Raw genomic sequence first — 21118 nt, 5'->3', positions numbered from 1 at the left:
TGGTTGTCATTAATGTCCAATGAAATGACCTTGAAATGAGGGTAACAAAACATAATATAGACTCTCCGTGAAACCTCAGTGCTGGTGGTCTGTTGTTAATGTCCTGTTTCCCAGTTGTAATGTAACCACTTTACAGATTTACATTCCACCACTAGGGGGCAGTAAGAGTTCAGCAGTAAACACAGGTCTTCCTGCATTCTCTATTGATCTTAATATAAACCTCCCTGATTAACCCCTTTGCTGCCTGTAGTTCCTTCAGGTTCTCCCTTACCCCCCTGTCTTATTAACACCTCTCTTTTTAATATATGACTGTTGGGTTTGCAGTAATGTATAAGGCACAACATCTCTCCTCCTTTCCCCCCATTGTGTCTGGTTCACTGCTCTGTAATTAAGGCTGTATTCTGCTGCTTCTTAATCGACCCCTTTCATTTACTATGTAAATTGGAAGTTGTGAAGCCGATAATTAAGTCCTTGTTTGTAGTTTTCTGTGGGTGCGAGAATGGGAACAGTGTGTACCGGGAGAGAGTGTCTCCTGCAGGCTCAGCCTCTACATGCGGACACCAGCAAGGATCTGACGCTGTACTGTACATTACTGTGTGGTATAGGGGTGTGTACACTGTCAGCTGGTCTCTAATACTGCTCTAGAGCACAGTGCTCTGCTCTCTAGATTAATGACCCTTTATCACCTATATCAATGGCTCTTCACTCAGTCTCTGCTGGGATCCTATTGCTCTGCATTTAAAGACCAAGTAAATCCACTCTCTGTCCTTATTATCTAGCAGAGGTCATGTGTTGCTGAGCTGAATGATATAGATGTGTATTTATATGGAACAAGGTCCGTCACACACACACACTCGCTTTTCTGCAGCAGGCTGCTGTATTAGGGGTAGAGTGACTGTGAAAATGCACTGTGTGGTTTGGTGGAGTCCTGCCATGGTAGGGCCTGTGATATCACAGCAGCTTAATAGACTGCAGTCTGTTTATTTTTACCTGTATTGGAGTCCATGTAGACAAATTTCCTAAAGACGTCAGAGGGTTTTCTGCTGTCTCTAACGGATTAAAAATACTTTTTAGAGATGCTGTCAGGTACCCTAATCTAGGGGTTTAACGTAACTCAATTTTGTTTTTTATGTATTAATTAACGTAGATCAGTTATTCTTTTAATTTAATAGTTGAACAGTATTATTGAATAGTGCTCCACTACTCCCAGTAGATATCCCAACTTTATGCTGCACTGACAAATGGTAACTGGACAGATCTAATATCACACATTTCTGGTTTTTGGTATCGTTAATCTCCCAATATTTTAACTGTCGCCCCCCCCCCAACTTGCAGAATAGTCCTGATATTCCCGGGCTCGGACAGAATAGTCCTGATATTCCCGGGCGTGGACCGAATAGTCCTGGTACTAATTTCTAGAGATTACAGAGAGCCAGTCTGGCCGATAAGAGTAAAGTGTTTCTCCAGGTAGCGCTGCTTGCAGAACTCGGCTGTGTCATTGATAATCACTCCCTTCTGTTATGTCTAACACTGTATGCTGGGACAATTGTATCCTCTTATCAGCCACTTTTAGATTGAGTGTCCCTCTACAGAGAGGTATTCCTAATTATATTCGTTTCCTACGTTTATCTGTGTGTACAGGGTATTTTCCCATATTCCCTGTAATGACACCGTTATTATGACACTTCGGTGCAGAATACAAGTGGGGATTCCACCTTTATAAAGATAAGTGACTGTTATTGATCAGATTTGTGTGTGAACTCGCTACCTATCAGAGGGTGATCGGTGATATCATTCGTCTGTGACTCTGTACCCACAAACATTCCCATAGAGCCAAAGTATCCAGCGTGTACAGTAGCAGGAACCATTAGGCAGGGCCATAATTAGGGCTGTGCGATAGGGGCGACCGCCCAGGGCGCAATGCTGAAGGGGGGGGGCGCAGTTTAGGAATATTTTAGGTTCATTTGGTTAAAATTGTGGGCAAGGTGGCGGCATTTGTCTTTCTAGCCCCAGGCGCTAGAATTCTAAGTTACGGCTCTGCCATTAGGGAATCTGCAACAGCCGGTAGGACTCAGGTCTCCTAGACCTACTCTACAGATCTAACCAAACATTGACTTGTCTTGCAGTGAGATCAGCCGGCTTGACCTTGGGCTGATCGTGGAAATGTGGAACAAGGGCCTCATTTGGGACACGATGGTGGGAACGCTATGGATCCCTCTGCAGACGATCCGACAGTCAGACGAGGTGAGATCTTCCTTTTCACAGTTTAACAACTGCAGCGTTATCCTGCATTAAGTAGCTGTGTTGTGTGAGCCGCACAAACTGAACAACAATACTAAGTGACAGTAAAGTGTTTCTTCTGATAACGTGAGCCGGGCTGTGTGCTCAGTGTAGTGTGATGGAAGGAAGATGTCATCCCATTAAGGAACAAATAGCAACAGACAGCTCAGTGACTTCTAGCAGAGACAAGCCTGCGACCAATTATCTGCCTTCTGTGTCTGCTCACTGGATTCCCAACCAGTAGTTAAGTGTCTCATTTACATTAAATTAACACCTCGCCAGCACTTGTGTCCTGGGAGAGCTGGTGGGGTGGAATCCTGCCCTGTCTGGTGTCACAAACCTATTTCTGAAGCTTCCTGGAACTTCCCGGTAGATCGGTTCTCTGTGGCCCTGTTTGACATAAGTCAGATTTGTACCACTTTTATTTTTTTTTTAATTTCTTTTTAAAATGTAACTTCCATCACTGAGCACGGCAGAGGTGACATCTCTGAATAGATTGCATGGATTTAAAATAAGTGTTAAATGTTTTTGTTTAGTTTGCTTTAAAGGAGCAGAGAGCACTTCAAAGCTACTGCACCTTACGGTACGGCACACTGTGAGTTTATGAATTGTAGTTGAATAGTCTGTTCATGGAACGAGTTGCAGACCCAGAGAACAATGTAAATCTGATATGTTAATTATTTATGGCTGATTAATCTGCCCACACAGTTGGCTATGCGACTGATTGCAAGCATTGATTAATAAAAAAAAAAATTAAACTAGCTTGTATATATTTTTTTTTAATTAAGATCTGTTATGTGCCCACACAGAGAGATAAATGTAAGATCCCACCAGATGTGACCGCTTGTGTGATGAAATTGTTACGTGTGTTGGCGTCTTTGATAAATTCCTGGAGCCCTGGAATCCCAGAGCTTTGTGGATTCACTCAGACACTATGGGGGCGATTTATGAAAGGATGGGAAGCCCTGGCTAGCAGAAAACCTTTTTCGTTTTTTCTTTCTTTTTCAATAAAATATCTCCTCGTTGCCACACTTTATTATAAAAATATTGTAATGGAGACCCAGATCCATAAGGGTAAACCTACTGCTTCGCCATCCTCCAGTAAGCCATCTCAACATGGCCACAAAAGAACAGATGTATTGATGCTACCTATACCCACCCCCAAAAATACTTAATAAATAGGCTTCTCCACGCAAAGGCTCTTACTGCTTGTACCCTTTCTGTATAGGGTCAAACGAAAAACTTCCCATTCACGAGTGAAAATAATCCGCTTTTGACAGAAGTAGACATTTTTGTCCTAAATCGGCCCTTGAACAACTGGCCGTTCAGTGAAGGGAACAGGGATGCAGCAAATCTACTACTTTGTTCACAGTTTTAAAATGCCGGGACTGGTGGTGAGAGGTGTCCTGGGAACGATGACAGCATGGAGCAGTCACCCCTCTCCCCTTGCTCTACAGTTTATTTAGTACACAGTAGTGCAGCTTTAAATGTACAGGAGGACACATAGCAGTCCAATAATTAAAGCTATTAACAGAAGTTGAGTCTGATTAAATTTTCCTTGGCAGGAGGGTCCTGGGGAGTGGTCAGCGCTGGAAGCCGAGGTCTTGATGAAGGACGATGAGATCTGTGGAACCAGGAACCCAACTCTTCATAAGATCTTACTGGATTCCAGATTCGAGTTGCCTTTTGGTGAGTTTTGGTTATTTACCTTGTCTACCGTGCCCAGATACAGGCAGCCGGTATAGAAAGTAGAACAACAGAGAACTGCAGATAATTACACAAGTCTTTCGGTCTTCTGATATATGATGCTGGTCTTGTAAGGTGTCCTTTCTGATGTCTATATAGACTATATTGAGGTCTTTACCTGCCTTTCAGTCCCTCTCCTTCTTTGTATTTTGTTTATATTTTTATTGTTAATTTGTAAGGCTCTGCAGTGCAGAGTAGTGGGGGAAACCAGGACATTCATACAACAGGGACATAGGAGGTAGACAATATAAATGCAGACGTGAAAACAAAGGGTTTGGAGGACCCTGCTCATTACAGCGCTTACATTCTAAGTGGAAGTCGGCACATCTGAAACAAGAGGAGCGAGTGTGGCTCAGAGTGGAGATTTGGACAGTTGTGAGGGTGCATTAGTGTGAGCAGTATAGGTGGGAGTAGGGTAAGCTCTAATAAAGAGAGGTTTTCAGAGAGCTTCTAAAGATTTGAAGGCTGCGGAAAAGCCTGATCAGGTGTGGTAGGAAATTCAATTGTTAGCGAGACCGCTAAAATACTCGCGCTCCAAAAATATTACCGTTAATACGGTAATATCTCGCTGAATTTCAGCTCGCAGCGGTATTTACGCGCAATATTACCGTATTAACGGTAATATTTTTGGAGCACGAGTATTTTAGCGGTTTTGCTAACAATTGAATACCCCCCTTAGAGGTAATATTGGAGCTAGTTTCAAAGAACAATCCAAGAGATCTCGGATTCCATATTGTGACTATTTATTTACAGAGTAAGCCCTAGTCATTTAATATCTTATGAAAGTAATACTCAAATTCAGCCATGGATGTTTGTCATTAAGTGCTAATTAACTGCAACTCTGTCTGGTGTCATGACATTGTCCATACTGGTTAGCATCGCTCAGGGACCTTTGGTTTGGATAATGACCATGGTTGGATCTGCGTATTCTCCCCATAGTTTTATAGATTTCCCCGTATCCTCCAACTTCCTCCCACAGTCCAAACACTCTGTATATTTGGTACAAAAATTTAGATTGTAAACACCTCTGGGACAGCGACTGATATAATTGCATAAATATATACTGCCCCACACACACGACTAGATGTAAATCTGCATTTTTCCTTCCTGATACTTTCCATCTAAATCTCTGTCGAGATGCATAGACACAGCGTTCGATACACTCTACAAACACCACAAAGTAATCACGCAACAAAAATCACTAAGCATAATAGATGGACGCAGCGAAACGGACACTTTAGTGAACCAATGGAGTTGTTTATCCATACAGATCTATACGTTCGATCCAACGTGGGGGACAGATATGAGAGCAGAGTTTGTATATGGAGCTACAATAAAATATAGAACAGCTTGATTTAACTTTTCCCCCTTCATCAACATCACCACCATTATTTATATAGCGCCACTGATTCCGCAGCGCTGTACAGAGAACTCACTCACATCAGTCCCTGCCCCATTGGAGCTTACAGTCTAAATTCCCTAACATACACACACACTCACACAGACACACACACACAGAGTAGGGTCAATTTGTTAGCAGCCAATTAACCTACCAGTATGTTTTTGGAGTGTGGGAGGAAACCGGAGCACCCGGAGGAAACCCACGCAAACACATGAGTTATCTGTGTGGAGTTTGTATGTTCTCCCTAACATCGAACTCCCACGCAAACACAGGGAGAACATACAAACTCCTCACAGATAACTCATAACATCGAACTCATAACACCAGCACTGTGAGGCAGAAGTGCTAACCACTGAGCCACCGTGCTGCCCCTTTCCACTATCACAACATGATAGACCCAGCATAAAGTTATTTCTGGGAGCTCTGATTGTCCTGGCATTGAGGTGCAGACCCCGATTTTACAAATCTAAAGAAATACTAGATTGCTGTCTTGATAACGACGGGTTTATTCTTGGTACCAGCGTCAGTGGTATTGTTTCCTCTTGGGGTGTAAGGGGGGGAGGCGTTGACGTTGCTTGAGTTGACAGTGGGGGGCTATGAGTGGAAGACTCTGCAAGATGAAGTTTAGCAGCATGAATCCTAGTTGAGTGATTTTTGTGCTATTGTTAGAGATCGCTAAATGATAGTGTAGTTTTCTGACTGAGGAAGCAACTTTTTCTTAATTTAGGAAGTGAGATTATTGTGATGGGATAATTACCTTGATTACCAAGGAGCTTTTCAGACGGTAACTAAAATAGTCTTTCTCCAACCTCAAAGTGTTAGAGAACAGACCTGATGAAATTCTCACAGTTTCCCATCCGTAACCAGGTCTATTATACATAGATATAATAACACGCATCTGTATCTATAAATATAACATGGGGATATTGTTAAGCCTGGGGTAGGTTTATCAAACCTTCTAAAAAGTGGAATCTAGCTATTGTTTGCTACAGTGTAATAGATAAATGTTAGAATCTGATTAGTTGTTATGGGCAACACCTCCACGTTTACTTTTTAAATGGTTTGATAATACCGGACAGCAGCAACTAGTGGCTGTTGTGGTAGGAAGGTGGGAATTCCAGGAAGAGACTCACCCTGCTGTGCTACATGGGGGTAACTAAAAACTGACAAATACCCCGCGCATCTCGCCATAGAAACTGTCCTCCCAGATGTCGCCGGTTTCCATTTGTTAACACTTCACACCTGAGAGCAGCCGGGGAACTGAGCAAGGAGACAAGTTGTGTGGGTTGTGTGACGCTCATCACTGCACAATGTGTACACACCTCGGTAACCCTGCAAGTCATTACATTCCACTTACCTGAGCTTACTCTCTCCCCCCGATAACCTCATTACACACGGATTCCATGCAGAGGATTTGTGTTCACCACAGTTTCTGCTGGAGGTTGTCTGTCCCCCGCACACGTCGTACGGAGATCTCCTGGTCCATCACCTCTCATGTTGGAGATGTCTATCAGAGCCCTTCCCTCACCCCTTTCTGTGTGTTATTAGGGCCCCTGTGCTCCATCACCCTTCTCTGTGACGAAGCTCGTTGGACTAATGTGTTGGGCAATTTATGACCGTGCAGTTGTTGTACATCTGGTGGCTGCTGACAGCGGAGCTTTCCAACCTCTTAGACCAATCTGATACAAAGAAAGGGTAAACTCTGTTCGTAAAGATATACAATGATGGTGTGGATTATAAGTGACAATTGTACCACAATACCTCTTTCTAACATTGCATTGATAAGTCCATGATGAGCGTTTAAATTAATTCAAAATTCCAACCTTACAGTCCCGATATTAACTGCGAAGTAAAAAGTAAAATTTCCCCAGCGTAAGATCAACTTGAGAACTATCGTTCTTCTCCCAGAGTGTGATTGTCCAGGTTAAACATGAGTGGAAAGAGCAGATAAATGTGGTATTAGAATGTGTTCAATAAGTAAATAATATGTAGTCATGTCTACATGTGGATCTGTGTTCGTGCTGTTGGTTCCAGGTTCTTAATTCTCCGTGGCGTCTGTATCATGTGGTTTGTCTCTGATGTTGCTTATATTCTATCTCCTCATATCCAGTTTGACCCTCCCGATATTTTCATTCAGTAGCGGATGGTCGCTGAGAATGAAGGAGTGGGGTTGTCATAAAATGAAAACATTTAATAGTGTAAAAACATAGTAAACCCTTACATCAAAGTAGAGTGTAATCAGTATTTGTCACGATCTGTGCGGCTATACGTTAGAGCCGCTGTCAGTCGGTCCTTCTTTGGTATTTGCAGCTTTGTTTGATTCCTTTAGTGGTAGCTATAATAAATATGGTGAATTCGCTTGGCTCAACTTGTTTCGTTCCTCAAACGGAACTTTCTCAGTAGTGAATGTGTGGCAGCCCCATCACCTCTCACTGCTGTGAGTCTATCGGTCCCTCGCTGCCCCTCGCACTGGGAGTTGCTCGTGTTCTGAACCAAGTTCTACTGCAGAGTTTGTTTGTTTTTTTACATTTAGCTCCTCCAGTCTCCTAATGACAAGCCGTGGCAATATGAGCTTTACACTTATTGACTATATGCTAGAGCTAGTACATAATAAATAATAATAATCGGGTGACAATAGGCATTTTATATTTGTTACTGCATGAACGTCACAATGCGCTATGTACACAGATGTATACACGTTACACAGAGTATAAGACAGTAATTTACTGACATCTGTCACCTGACTGCAACATGTGACTCATTCATCCGTACTACAGTCCCACATGGTGCATCCTGTTACCCTTCTTTGCACAGGTCTCAGTTCTCTGCCCGGGGGTGGACCCGTCCTATAAGGGTATGTGAGAGGGTATGTACGCCTTGCCTTGCAGTGGTTGATGCGATTTGTGTGATTCTTTGATTTAACAGCATCTAACAATCGTGGCGTTGACCTATCTTTCTGGCATGATGAACGCAGGGTCCTTTATGTCCTGTCTGAAGTAGGACATTCTGCGTCTCTCTCACCTAGTAACTATTGGCTGCTCTCCTGAGATAGAAGGCAAATGCCACAAATGTTCCCACTTCCCTAATGTAAACAAATGGCTGTTTAATTTCAACCCCCGAGATCTAATCCAACATTAAACTTATGGCAGTATAGAAAACAAAGCAGAACGTTTCATTCTGTGAAAGTTGCAGCCCTAAATCTCCAGCTGCCTCTATTGGTCTTCTGACCGTTGTCATGTCCCCCAGCACCGTCCAGGAAAGCAGTGAGTATACTGTGTGTGTGGTGTGCAGTGGGGTTTGTTCTTTGAAGTGCAGTCTTCTTAGTAAAAGTTGTGCCGTGGATATGCCTAGTAGCGAATGAAATGTTGCTGATCACCCACCGACCATAAGATCTCTCATTGTGTCTTATTACAGTATGTTCCTGCAAATTACAGTATTACCATCATCTTCTCCTTTTATGATCAGATTAACCGCTCGGTTTTAGAAATGTCCTTGCTCTAGTTTTTCCTGGACTGATACCTGTGTCCTTCTCTAGATATCCCCGAGGACGAAGCCAGATATTGGACCAAAAAGCTTGAACAAATTAATACCCTGGGAGAGGCAGGAGAGGTGGGTATATTTTTAGCTTTTATATCTGAAAGTCATCACGTCTCCACCAAGGTCATGGATGTAGACGTGCTGCCAATCATGCAGATCCCGGTATCCAATGGGATCTGCTACCGGCATTGAATTATCAGTCCTCCATTGTGCGCTGTTAACGAAGGTCGCGGGGTCGTCTTGTCATATTGAGTATTGGAGGACCAAATCCTACTTTGAATTCACTCTTAACAGTTTCGTTTCAATGTTTGAATTGTGTTCTTTAGTTTAAAATATAGGGGAGTTTCCCTTAGTCAGTGCTGCACATATAACAAGCTAAAGTAATGTTTTATTGCTTTGCGGTCTGTGTCATGTCTCTGAAAGTGACACGTGTCTCTCCGGTTGTAATCAGTCACCAACCATAACTAGTGTTATCACAGCCACCCATTGTTCTACATTATGTCAGCCATCGCTGTCTCTAGAGTAACTCATTTATTTTTGCATGACACACTCAAAGTATTTAAAAAAAAAAAAAAAAAAAGAATAGGGGTAAGTGTCTCGGCATACAGCTTAGAGCTTCAGAGAAGCACAGTCTCTGTGACAGATCTGGCAGTACCGGATTTAAGCTGCTCATGCACAGAAATTTGGACCTACATTTTGGTATGTGAAATGAGAAATAATTTAAATGAAGAATAGAAAAAATTAGTATTTTCAATATTTTAAGTCATGTTATTTTAATTAGAAAGTTTTGAAGTTTGTTCATCTGTAACAATAGTCTGTAGTTTAAGAGCCTAAAATCTACCAACTAAGGCAACCAGACTCATGTTTGCACAATGCTAATTAAATGTAGTCTTTAATGCATATCAAATGGTTATATAAACACAATACAGTGTTGTGAGGATACCGGGTTTAACGTAACCTTCTGGGCCGCGCAGCAGGCTTACCCGGTACCTATCCAAGGTTCAAAATCACCCAGTCAAATATCGAAATAAAACAAATACGTTTATTTAACAAAATAGTAGCACCAAACCGTAAATAAACATATTTAAATAATAACTTGAAGCACTACAGTCTGGCACAGACAACATAAAGGGTATAATGCATACAGCTCGCCAGTATCCTTGCCACTTTCGGGGACTGCTGTCTATCGATCCAAGCTTCTCCCCTCTCTCCTTTAAGACCACCAGCAAACATAGTGGCCCTAAGTCACTGTCACTCCGCTTTCGGCGGACACACAGCTCCCCAAGACCTGGAGAGGTAGATCAGAGCAACGGCAGTACTCCAGGGACCGACTGTACCTTTCCTGTCAGGGGCAGAGATCTATATCTCAATGCCAGCCTGACCTTAGCTATCACTTGGTAGTGAATGCCAATTTGCTGTCCTCTGTAGCTGTCTTTTAAGTCTAAAAATGATCTCATCAGCAATTTCAGGACCTGCATTATTAGTCCTTTTCTGTGTTTACCTTTTCACAGGTAAACATAGAGACAAAGGGATAGCAGATGAGTCACTCCTGATTTAATTAGGAACAGGTATTGTTCTGTGGCTATACAGCAGAGTTTGTTTAAACAGGAGAGATCACAATCCTGACACCTTTACATTTAAATACAGAATGCAGTCCTCTGTAATTAAACATAGAGCTCTGTCTGTGAGCCTTTTCCTATGCTAGCACACACAGACCCACAGCTAAACAAAGACACCTCCTGGTGTGATGTACATTCAAACAGGACTGGTGGACAATAATCCTTTTGCCTAGACTGAAAACAATGGACTAGTCTGCAAAATAATACATGCTGACAGATATTTTAACTACTTTCAAAATAAAATATATACAAGCTTAAATATGACTGACAAATATGGGGGAACCAGAGGGCTAGAAAAAGTGTGTTTTTATAGTCCGCAATTGCCCCCTTTCCCCACAAATGTATTTGTCTGTAACATGCATTTTAACCTCTCATAATAGCACTGTAAAGTGCATGATGTTTTTTTGCGAAACCTTTTTTATTGAATTTTCCAGTGTAGAAAACATAATACAAAAGTAACTAGACACCCCCCCCCCCCCCTGCCCAAAAGAACAAAAAAGAAAACCATTTCCCTAAGGTACAACAAAACACTATCGTATCAAAGGCATTAAATCAGCCAGTGGTGGTGGAAATCACAGAGCAGAGTCAAATCAAAAAGAAAAATTAAACACAGAGCGCTGTAAAACTGGGTATACATTGAAATACAAGAAAATTGGTAGGACATCAAACAAACAGTATAAGAGCATCATATACTAGTCATTGACAAAACTATTTGGTCAAATTACCAGGTCAAAAGACTGCAAATAATAAACAGTTTATATACATGTAAAAGACCAGACTGGACGTCTAGGAGGAGTCAACAGAGTCCTCAGACAGAGACGGCAACGCTGATTAGGACTGAATCCACCAGGACCATATCTTGTATGATATAGGCATGGAGTTCCTGGCAGTAGGAACTTAACGCTCATAGCAAACTGTTTCATTCACTGGTGCAGCCAAAAGTGGGGTCATTAACAGCCATCCGTCTTCTAGCTACAGTAACTGTGACCAGAGTGAGCAAATACATTGCATAGTGGGAGGATGGTTTATCCAAAAGACGATCAAGAGAGTCCAAAGAGGCAAATTCTCGGGGACGGTAGTGGAACTGCAATTCCTGTCTACTGAATACACTCCTCACCTGCCGCCGAAAGCACTTGACCCCCAGACGGGATCAGAAGAGATGCCAGAAACAAGCCAACCCAGTACCACACCTGGGGCAGTTAGTCTTGTCGACTACCCAATTTCATGAGTCTCACGGAAGTGTAAAACACACCGTGCAACAGATATAATTGGATCTGGTGGAACCTGACTCATGAGCTAGCACCTCAGACACTGCCAAGCATAGTGCTCCAGTCCTCTTCATCATGGGGACCAAGTCATCTTCCCATCTGGTTTTAAGGACAAGTAAATCCCCCTTTATGGAAATCATTTTTGCGGGAACCGATTTTGCGTATGATGGTCTTAAGCAGAGTTTTACCGATCTGGGGAACAACATTTTGAAATGGAGCTCAGAGAGCATGCCATAGCTGCAAGTAGCCCATACAATAACTGGTTCGGGAGCCCAAATTCTGACTTTAACTGGTCAAAGGTTTTCGAGTAGGTATCAGAGTAGAGTTGGTCAAACGACTGAACTCCATATCTTAGCCAGGTGGATTCAGTCCCCAGTTTATGAATTTCAGCCAACTTGGAATTTCCCCATAGAGGTGTCTCTGGATCCCAGCCCACATCATCCACGGATTCATGCGCCAGAATTGCCTGTCTAAATTGGGGTTGCATCCCTGGAGATTCTGGTCCTTAGAAGGGCCTGCATCAGCGACTTGGAGGACCCTGTCGTAAAAGTTCGCAAAATGTGCTACCTGGGTTGTTCCCAACCCATTCCTTCAAATCTGTCAATTGAGCTGTAAGTTAATAGGAAGCCTGGAGCCCTGGGTCAGCAGAGTGACTGAGCCTATATGTGCAAGTTTCTCCCCCTGGATCAGAGAAAAAATAATGATTATTTTTCTTGGAGAAAAACTGCACAGGAATATAAATAGGGGCATGTTGTAACGGATAAAGGAGCTTAGGCTGTATAATCATTTTTTATTAAATTTACCCGTCGCGGACAATGGCAGTTTCCTCAAGGTATGGAATTTTAGATATGAAGTTTTCACTGACTGGGTTTGTTAAGAGTAATATAGTCCATCCTGTTATTAGAAATCTGTATGCCCAAATATTTAAATGGAATAGTCCACTGCAACAAAGAACGAGTCTGCACATTGAGAACAGACGGGAAAGATGTTGGATTTGGTCCAGTTCATTGCAAGTCCTCAACCAAGTTTAGCGGGTTATTAAGGAATACATATGCATCCTTCAAAAAAAAAGGAGCATATCCACCACATATAAGGCGATTTTTAGCAATAGCACTGCCTGCCTGCAGACTACCCCCCTGGATGTTGATGAACCAAACAGATTAAAGGCTTTATCGCAAAAACTAATAGGGCAGGAAAGAAAGGACAACGCTGTTGTGTGCCTCTCCCCAGGGCAAAGGGGTCCGAGGTGTAGAAATTAATGCACATTCTTGTTGTCAGAGCGGAATAAAGCCGTTTCACCCAACCAACAAATTTATGGCCAAATCCAAATTCTGCCATAACCTCCCAGAGAAAACTCCATTTCACTGAATCAAAGGCCTTGGTCACATCCAAGGACACAACTACGGCCTATTTTCATTAGAAGACATCTGAAGCTGAGTGAACAACCTTCGGAGATTAGTCTATTTCCACAGCATAAAACTGATCTGGTCTGGGTGGGCAATCTGGGAGATTACCTTTAATCTAGTAGCAAGTACTGTGGCCAGGATCTTAACGTCCGTGGTCAACAGCAATATCAGTATGTAGGGATCCGGAAGAAGAGGATCCTTCCCAGGTTTGTGGGATGACTATGATTAAGGCTTTGGGCATGGATGGAGGGAGATTCCTCTAGCTAAACATCTTACATCTCCAACTAGAGGGAGCAGGATATGAAAGAACATGGCTAAGTCGTTCCCGGACAATGTATGGTGGAATGCTGAGTGGCCGGAAAAAATGTTGAGCCTGGAGGCAACCTAAATCTCTAGACATCAGTCAGACCAAATTCAGCTACCAGTTTAGCAAGCCCCGTGGGCCCAGAGGAAGTGTACGGGGCAGAAGTAGATTTGCTCTACCTATAATCAAATCCTGTATCAATCACATCTTAGAATACACAGCGCACCGGAGTATCCAGGCACACGCCTTCCTGAGAACATCTTTACTAAAAGGTGGGGAATGTACACAGCCAAGATAACAAGGGGGGAGTTATCAATCGTAGCACGAACAAATATTAACCTGCCATATAGGTTAGTCTGCTCCAGAACAAAGTGTAAGGTTTTCTTAATTAGGATGGACACCCCTCTAGAATTAGACTGGGAGACATGGTAAGACCAACCTACCCGATTAAGAGCAAGAGTGTGACTGCCTTCCAGATGCATCCCAGTAGCCAAGGAGACATATCTTGTACCTCTGTAGGCTTAGAGAGGCGGAAGGGGGACGTGGTGGGTGAGCCTAGCAATGTATAGGCGTGATTACAGTAGGTGCCATGCTGAGGGGGAGGTAAAATATAATAAATAAAAAAACCGTGCAAAACAGAGCCTCTGTACTGAGCTCATTTTCAATGGGAGCTCTTAGCACCTAGTATTATGAGGGTTTTTAATTTTGCCAAGCCAAGGATCACTGGATATATCACAGATGAAGAGCCTGGATCTAGGTGAGCAATAAAGAGGTCGAACGAGGGATGTTTTGGGGTATTGTTGTTTCAAATAATAATATTTTTACACAGTGTTTTATTTACTTTTTTTTTCCAGGGTGCACTACAGGTCCCACGGTCCAGGACATGCTGGTACATGGTGCCCCAAGTGGTGGCACACCCTGGCAGCCATGGGTGTGCTGGTGTTTGTACTACAAGCGCCAGCGTGCCCAGACACTTAATGGCAGTTTTAGCATGCTGGGACCTGCAGTACACCAGGGATCAAAAAATGGATTTATACATTTAATAATTTAATATTACCCCACACTCACTGCCCCGGGGGTGTGGGAGAGCCCTAGTGCTATCAGCACGGGGCTGGTTAAACCTTTTTTTTTTTTTTTATGAGAGCTTGATGTCCCTGAGGAATCCAGCCCTGTGCTGACTGGTCTACAGCTGATCTGGCATTATGGCAGGGGTACCCCACGCTGTGGCTTTTCCTGCTATACCAGACTAGGCCGGCACAGCCTAGGGCTAGTAGTAGTAAATTCATGAGTTTGCTAGTAGTAGCCAGGCCAGCAGCACTAGGGTGGTTTAAGCTGTTTGGGGAGGGGTAGGGGGGCACGTGTGTTAGTTTTGTCTAACGCCACATCAGGCCCATAGTGAATAGTGTGATAAAGCGGCCTAGTTTCCTCCCCACTGATGATGATGATCCCCAGAATAACATAAGAGTTATCCCCATACATGAAAGTTACTACACGATACACAATGTTCCCGGCCAGAAGGGGCGGCCGTCGTTTTATGTGGCTCGGTGTCTACATTGCTGTTTGTAAAGTGATCAGAAATCAATATCATAATAAGCTCTTAACCCTATGAGCTGACATCCCTGTCTCCCCTCACTTGCTTACTGGAGAAAACATAGGTTCAGTCCAGAGAGTAATTATTTTATTAAGAATGTCAGCTTCTAGGTCTAGTGAATAGCGTCACGGTTGGAGGTTTACTTCCAATGCCCCCTACCCTTACCTCGTATTCTGTGCTGCCCCCTGCCCTTACCTCGTATTCTGCGCTGCCCCCTGCCCTTACCTCGTATTCTGCGCTGCCCCCTACCCTTACCTCGTATTCTGTGCTGCCCCCTGCCCTTACCTCGCATTCTGTGCTGCCCCCTACCCTTACCTCGTATTCAGCGCTGCCCCCTACCCTTACCTCGTATTCTGCGCTGCCCCCTACCCTTACCTCGTATTCAGCGCTACCCCCTACCCTTACCTCGTATTCTGCGCTGCCCCCTAACCTTACCTCGCATTCAGCGCTGCCCCCTACCCTTACCTCGTATTCTGTGCTGCCCCCTACCCTTACCTCGTATTCTGTGCTGCCCCCTACCCTTACCTCGTATTCTGCGCTGCCCCCTACCCTTACCACGCATTCAGCACTGCCCCCTACCCTTACCTCGTATTCTGTGCTGCCCCCTACCCTTACCTCGTATTCTGTGCTGCCCCCTACCCTTACCTCGTATTCTGCGCTGCCCCCTACCCTTACCTCGCATTCTGCGCTGCCCCCTACCCTTACCACGCATTCTGCGCTGCTCCCTACCCTTACCTCGCATTCTGTGCTGCCCCCTACCCTTACCTCGTATTCTGCGCTGCCCCCTACCCTTACCTCGTATTCTGTGCTGCCCCCTACCCTTACCACGCATTCTGCGCTGCTCCCTACCCTTACCTCGCATTCTGCGCTGCCCCCTACCCTTATCTCGCATTCAGCGCTGCCCCCTAACCTTACCTCGCATTCAGCGCTGCCCCCTACCCTTACCTCGCATTCAGCGCTGCCCCCTACCCTTACCTCGCATTCAGCGCTGCCCCCTACCCTTACCTCGCATTCAGCGCTGCCCCCTACCCTTACCTCGTATTCAGCGCTGCCCCCTACCCTTACCTCGCATTGAGCGCTGCCCCCTACCCTTACCTCGTATTCAGCGCTGCCCCCTACCCTTACCTCGTATTCAGCGCTGCCCCCTACCCTTACCTCGTATTCAGCGCTGCCCCCTACCCTTACCTCGTATTCAGCGCTGCCCCCTACCCTTACCTCGCATTGAGCGCTCTCCCATACCCTTACCTCGCATTCGGCGCTGCCCCCTACCCTTACTTCTTATTTGGTGCTGCCCCCTACCCTTAGCTCGGATTTGGCGCTGCCCCCTGCTGTCCAGCATTGGAGGCTCTACTGCTGCGTGTAACCCTTTGTGCTATTGGACGGAAGTTGTGTAGTGTAACGGCCGTCCAATCAGGTGCCATGTTCACTTCAACCCTCTGTGCCATGGGTGTGAATTACCCGCTTCCTTCATTGTCAGCAGGGAGCGTCTCTGAATATGGGGTGAGGGGAATCCTAGGGAATTACTAATGAGGGTTTTGTATTTTTATTTTAATTAACCAATTTGAAAGCTCTATACCCCCAGGCCCAGCTTATTCATCTGTTATGCGCCCCATAAGAGTAATACTCTGGTTTAATGCAGCCATTATGAAGAGTTGTGTGGAGGTTTTTCTTTCTTTTTTAAGTATTCTTGCTGACATCTTTCTAGTTTCCTGACTGTGGAATGAAACCTGATGCTGATGAGGATTTGGTTGGTTCTGGTGGTGTCTTTGCAGCGTATCTTGTCCTTATGTGGTGACATTTATCTGACCTGCTGTTTTCCCTCTAGTATTCCTACGCTGATGACGAGGTGCAGAAGAAGCCTCTTCCCATCGCGGCCTCTCAGTGCTGTAAGTTCTAACTCTTAGAATGTGATTGTCCTGAATTATTGTGTTTCTGATGAATCTTCATTGCTTCCTGTGTTCTACTGCTATGATGTAGGTTATTTAATGGACTAACCTTTCTATGACTGTAATATCGCATGTATTAATATGATGCCACTGTCCAATTGTGTATGACCCGGAGCATACAGAGGGGTCTATTTAATCAAATATATGTCACACCACCTTTGTTCAGAAAGTCATTAAAGTTACTCGCTGCCGGCTTTCAAGAGAGCCAAGGACGTTGGCTCTCTTGAAATGCTCTCTTAGCAGCAATGTTTGCAGCCATTTTTTTTTTCTTAATTTTTACCCTCTTTATCACTCATTAAAAAAATAAATACCAATGCAGAAGTATATTATCGTAGAGTTTTTGTTTTGTTTTGTTTTCACTCTCAGCATACACAAGATGCTACCACCTACCGTCCCACTAACTATGGCCTTTTACTATACATAACATACATGTCTCTTTAGAAAAAACTGTTCACTTCTGTTTATAGGTCAGAGAGTCTTCTAGTCCATAATTTACCTGTTATAACACAATGTCTATTATATTTATATATATATATATATATATATATATATATATATATAATCGCGCAGAAGTGTGTGATACATTTCTGCAGTCTCCCCTCCACTTTCTTCTTTTCTTCAGCTTCATTTATTTATTCTTCAAAGGGGAACTGGAAGTTCTACTGTTTGAGCTATTAGAAGAGTCATATTTCTAAAAAATAATAAAATAAAATCATAAATGAGGCTATTCATTGTTGTCCCACGTTCTCCCTCTGGCTGCTGGGAAACGGACGAAGAACTCAGCATTTCATACCATATTAGATATGACAGAGGCCAATTCCAGGACCGAGGCTGTAGACGGTACTTTTTTTCTCTAGTCCTGTGAAAAACAGTCCATTATCCCTGTAAGTGTGTTGCAGCTTATCCAGCTTACGTCCTGTACTGATGGAAATAGTGTGGCGTGCAGTAGGGACCCTCCATCTGGTAAAAGCATGCAAGTACAAATTGTTACTGTAATCTCGGTGCAGATGACCTTGGTCATGTTACTCCGACTGCACTTCACTGCAACTCTGCAAAAAAAAAAGTAGTGTTGCCTTATTGCTGTATTGGACGGCTGGAGCTCATCCGATGTCTTGATGGAATCTCACATAGGTCAAACAGCTGATACTTTGGGCGTTTGAGTTATTGTGACATCACTGACCTCGCCCAGTGTATGAATCCACCGATCCAAGTACATTTCTGGACAGCAAGTCTGCAAAGCTGTAGATTTTGTGTAGATTATTCACACATTTGTCAACTCTCCCAGGAATGTCACCCAAAATAGTGGGTCAACTCCCAAGCCCCCGAGAGACTCTGGCAATCTCCCTGACGCCCAGCCAGCAGGAGATATGGGCGTAAGTCATCGCGATTCATGCCATTGTGCGCCGTTCACCACCGCGTCATTATCTCCCACATGACCTGACTTCACGGAGCTCCCATCTCCCAGGTTCCGTTAGACATAATGGGCCTGATTCATTAATGAAAGTTAGGCAAAAAAGTGAATGTGTTCTCCTGGACTAAACCATGTTACAATGCCAGGGATGCATATTAGTTTATTATTTTGCATACAATTTAAATACTGGCAGTTTGTTCATCTAGCGCACTAATCCTCAATAGCTTTATTTTTAAACTGAAATTTAAAGCTGATCTAGGACACTCCCTATCCCAACTATAAATCTGTCGTCACATTTCAAATTTACCTCTCCCTCCAATGCAACATGGTTTTGCCAAGGTGCAAAGTTACTACTTTTTATGCTTTGCTTTCCTTAATGAATCAGCCTATTGTATATGATATGTATAATATGTGCATAGTCAAGTTTCTCTTAAATGTCTTTTTCCATGCTGTCTAGATAAATGGTTTTATAGTCTCCTTTTCCTTAGGTTAATTTCCATATTTTTAATGTGAAGCGCTGATTCAGCCTGAAAATAAGTAATATGTGTATTCTATATAAATGTTTTTATTGTGCTGTTAATCAGGCCACAACCGCTTCTTACTACGCCTCCCCCTGCAAGAGGTAATGGGATGTCTGGAATTAAATATATCGTTACAGAAAGAGAACGCTAATTGTCCGCTACGTTTAAGCAGTGTCATAGCTCGCAGTGACTGCTAGAGGGCGCACTTCTGTGGTCCAGTGTCAGATTATCACAGTCCCTGAGTCCATGTGAAATCCTAGTATTGGGGGTAGCAGTAACGTGTCCTTTTACCTTGTCCGCCAGATATTCGCTTCGTCTCTCTCCCGTCTATATTTAAACTCTGAGGGGGAGGACGGTGCATATGTTTTGAAACTCCCACGCATTGAATAGAGGTGAATCCTGTGTTGAAATGCGGAACCTGACTGCAAATACCTAGAGAAATGTAACCATTTGTCTCTTCCAAACGCTGAAATCGCAAACCAATAATCGAATGTGAGTTCCCATAAAGCGGAGCTATCGCTGCCACCACCAGTCCCTGATTGGGTTAATTTCTGATTTATTTTGCAGAGCACATACCCATCCTTTTTTGCTTTCTATGAAATGACAGGCCGGGCTCTTATACCAGCTGCGTAACGCACAGATCGGCCGTGTCCTGGAGCTTCTCCGAGGGGGGGAGAGGCCCTGGGTTTACAAATTATGTATTTTGTGACAAATGTAGGGAGCGCTCATTCCCACGACTTAGTAATTAGCAGAGAGATGTTATAATTGAGGAGGCAGATGGCAGCGTAGTCGGGTGATAGCACCATATTATTACCAGGGCCGGCTTCCTGTCGTCATGGAGAACAACGCCTGGCTGTTTGTTAACTTTCTGAGATCAGGTGGGAGAAGACAGATGATCTGAAAGGGTTAATTAGAAGATAATCATTTCATGCTTCACGTTTAACATCTCTTCCAAGTGACAGGGGAGCAATATACAAGTGAGAAGAACCAAGTGGATTATTATAAGAAACTTGCACAATCCCAGAGCGGTCTGCAGACTATCAATCTACTGTGTTTGATCACCATAAATCTGTTCAAGGTGTGAAAAGCAGCCCATATACTATAAATGCTTAATGGGCAGTGTCCCCGGACGCTTTGTAGAAATTAAAGTTACAGGGGGGGGGGGGAGAATAAGTCTGCGCTACAGTCCTTTCGTAATTCCTTATTGGAGAAGTTATTGTACTTGCAAACTTTCACTTTCTTGAAAGTCCGTAAAACATTTTGTAGATGGCAGATAAAAAAGGTGCAATATAATCCAATTATACTCATCTTGGTATTCGCATTAAAATAAAATACAATAGAAAATTGACAGAAAATAGTTTTATCTTCTTTTTAAAGATATTCTTTTAGGAATTTTTCATGTGGTCAGTGAATAAAAATGCGAAGATAAAGCCTTATGCTATTTTTTTTTGCCCTAGTTTTTTTAAGAGTGTTTAAAATAAACTTTCCTCACAACATAATATACAATGTAATTAATAGGTACACCCATAAAGCTCCATTATATGGTATCATGTCTGAAAGCTACAAACACAGATCAAGATCTTACTGTAATTTTCATTTCTTTGGGTGCCTTTATTTACAGTTTTGCGACAGAATAATATATAATTTGAAGAAAAGTTGGCATTTTGAGTGTGGTTTGCATAGGATGACGGGTCTCTCTGAGAATAATTTTATTAGTCTTTGACATTGCATGTATTTGGTGTTAGATAGGAGCTTGCTGTTTAATGCAAAAATTCAAAACAAATAGGTTGTTCTCATTGCCAGTCTGCAGATGCATTTATTTGTAGACCTAGGACCTATTGGGTAACTGCATCTGTTCCTCATTAGATCTGCGGAGAATCAGACCTGAAAATGTCACCACTAAAATACTGTGCGTCACAATCTGATTGGATAACTCCAACAATAATTCTGATTTGGTTTAATCTGTCGATTGTCTTGAATCCATTACAAATCCACACACTAGGATGTTTTACTTTGAGGTTTATGTCACCTGTATACTCATAAAATGTGTCTTCTTAGAAATTGAAGGTTTTTTTTACTATTATTTT

The 21118-nt window shown here is 43.2% G+C and overlaps 1 protein-coding gene across 5 annotated transcripts in view; it reads left to right on the top strand.

The window, feature by feature from the left end:
- Nucleotides 1-21118, top strand: part of UNC13B (unc-13 homolog B) — a 211880-nt gene that overhangs the window by 55580 nt on the left and 135182 nt on the right. For all 5 annotated transcript variants that reach the window (XM_075186722.1, XM_075186731.1, XM_075186711.1 and 2 more), the window contains exons 5-8: nucleotides 2127-2244; nucleotides 3846-3969; nucleotides 8964-9037; nucleotides 16979-17039. In XM_075186722.1, the coding sequence (XP_075042823.1) occupies nucleotides 2127-2244; nucleotides 3846-3969; nucleotides 8964-9037; nucleotides 16979-17039 (377 nt within the window). The remainder of the gene's footprint in view (nucleotides 1-2126; nucleotides 2245-3845; nucleotides 3970-8963; nucleotides 9038-16978; nucleotides 17040-21118) is intronic.

The sequence above is a fragment of the Mixophyes fleayi genome, chromosome 1, assembly GCF_038048845.1.
Source record: "Mixophyes fleayi isolate aMixFle1 chromosome 1, aMixFle1.hap1, whole genome shotgun sequence".
Taxonomy (NCBI): Eukaryota; Metazoa; Chordata; class Amphibia; order Anura; family Limnodynastidae; genus Mixophyes; species Mixophyes fleayi.
The sequence above is the reverse complement of the archived record's forward strand: the minus strand, read 5'-3'. Positions and strand labels throughout refer to the sequence as shown.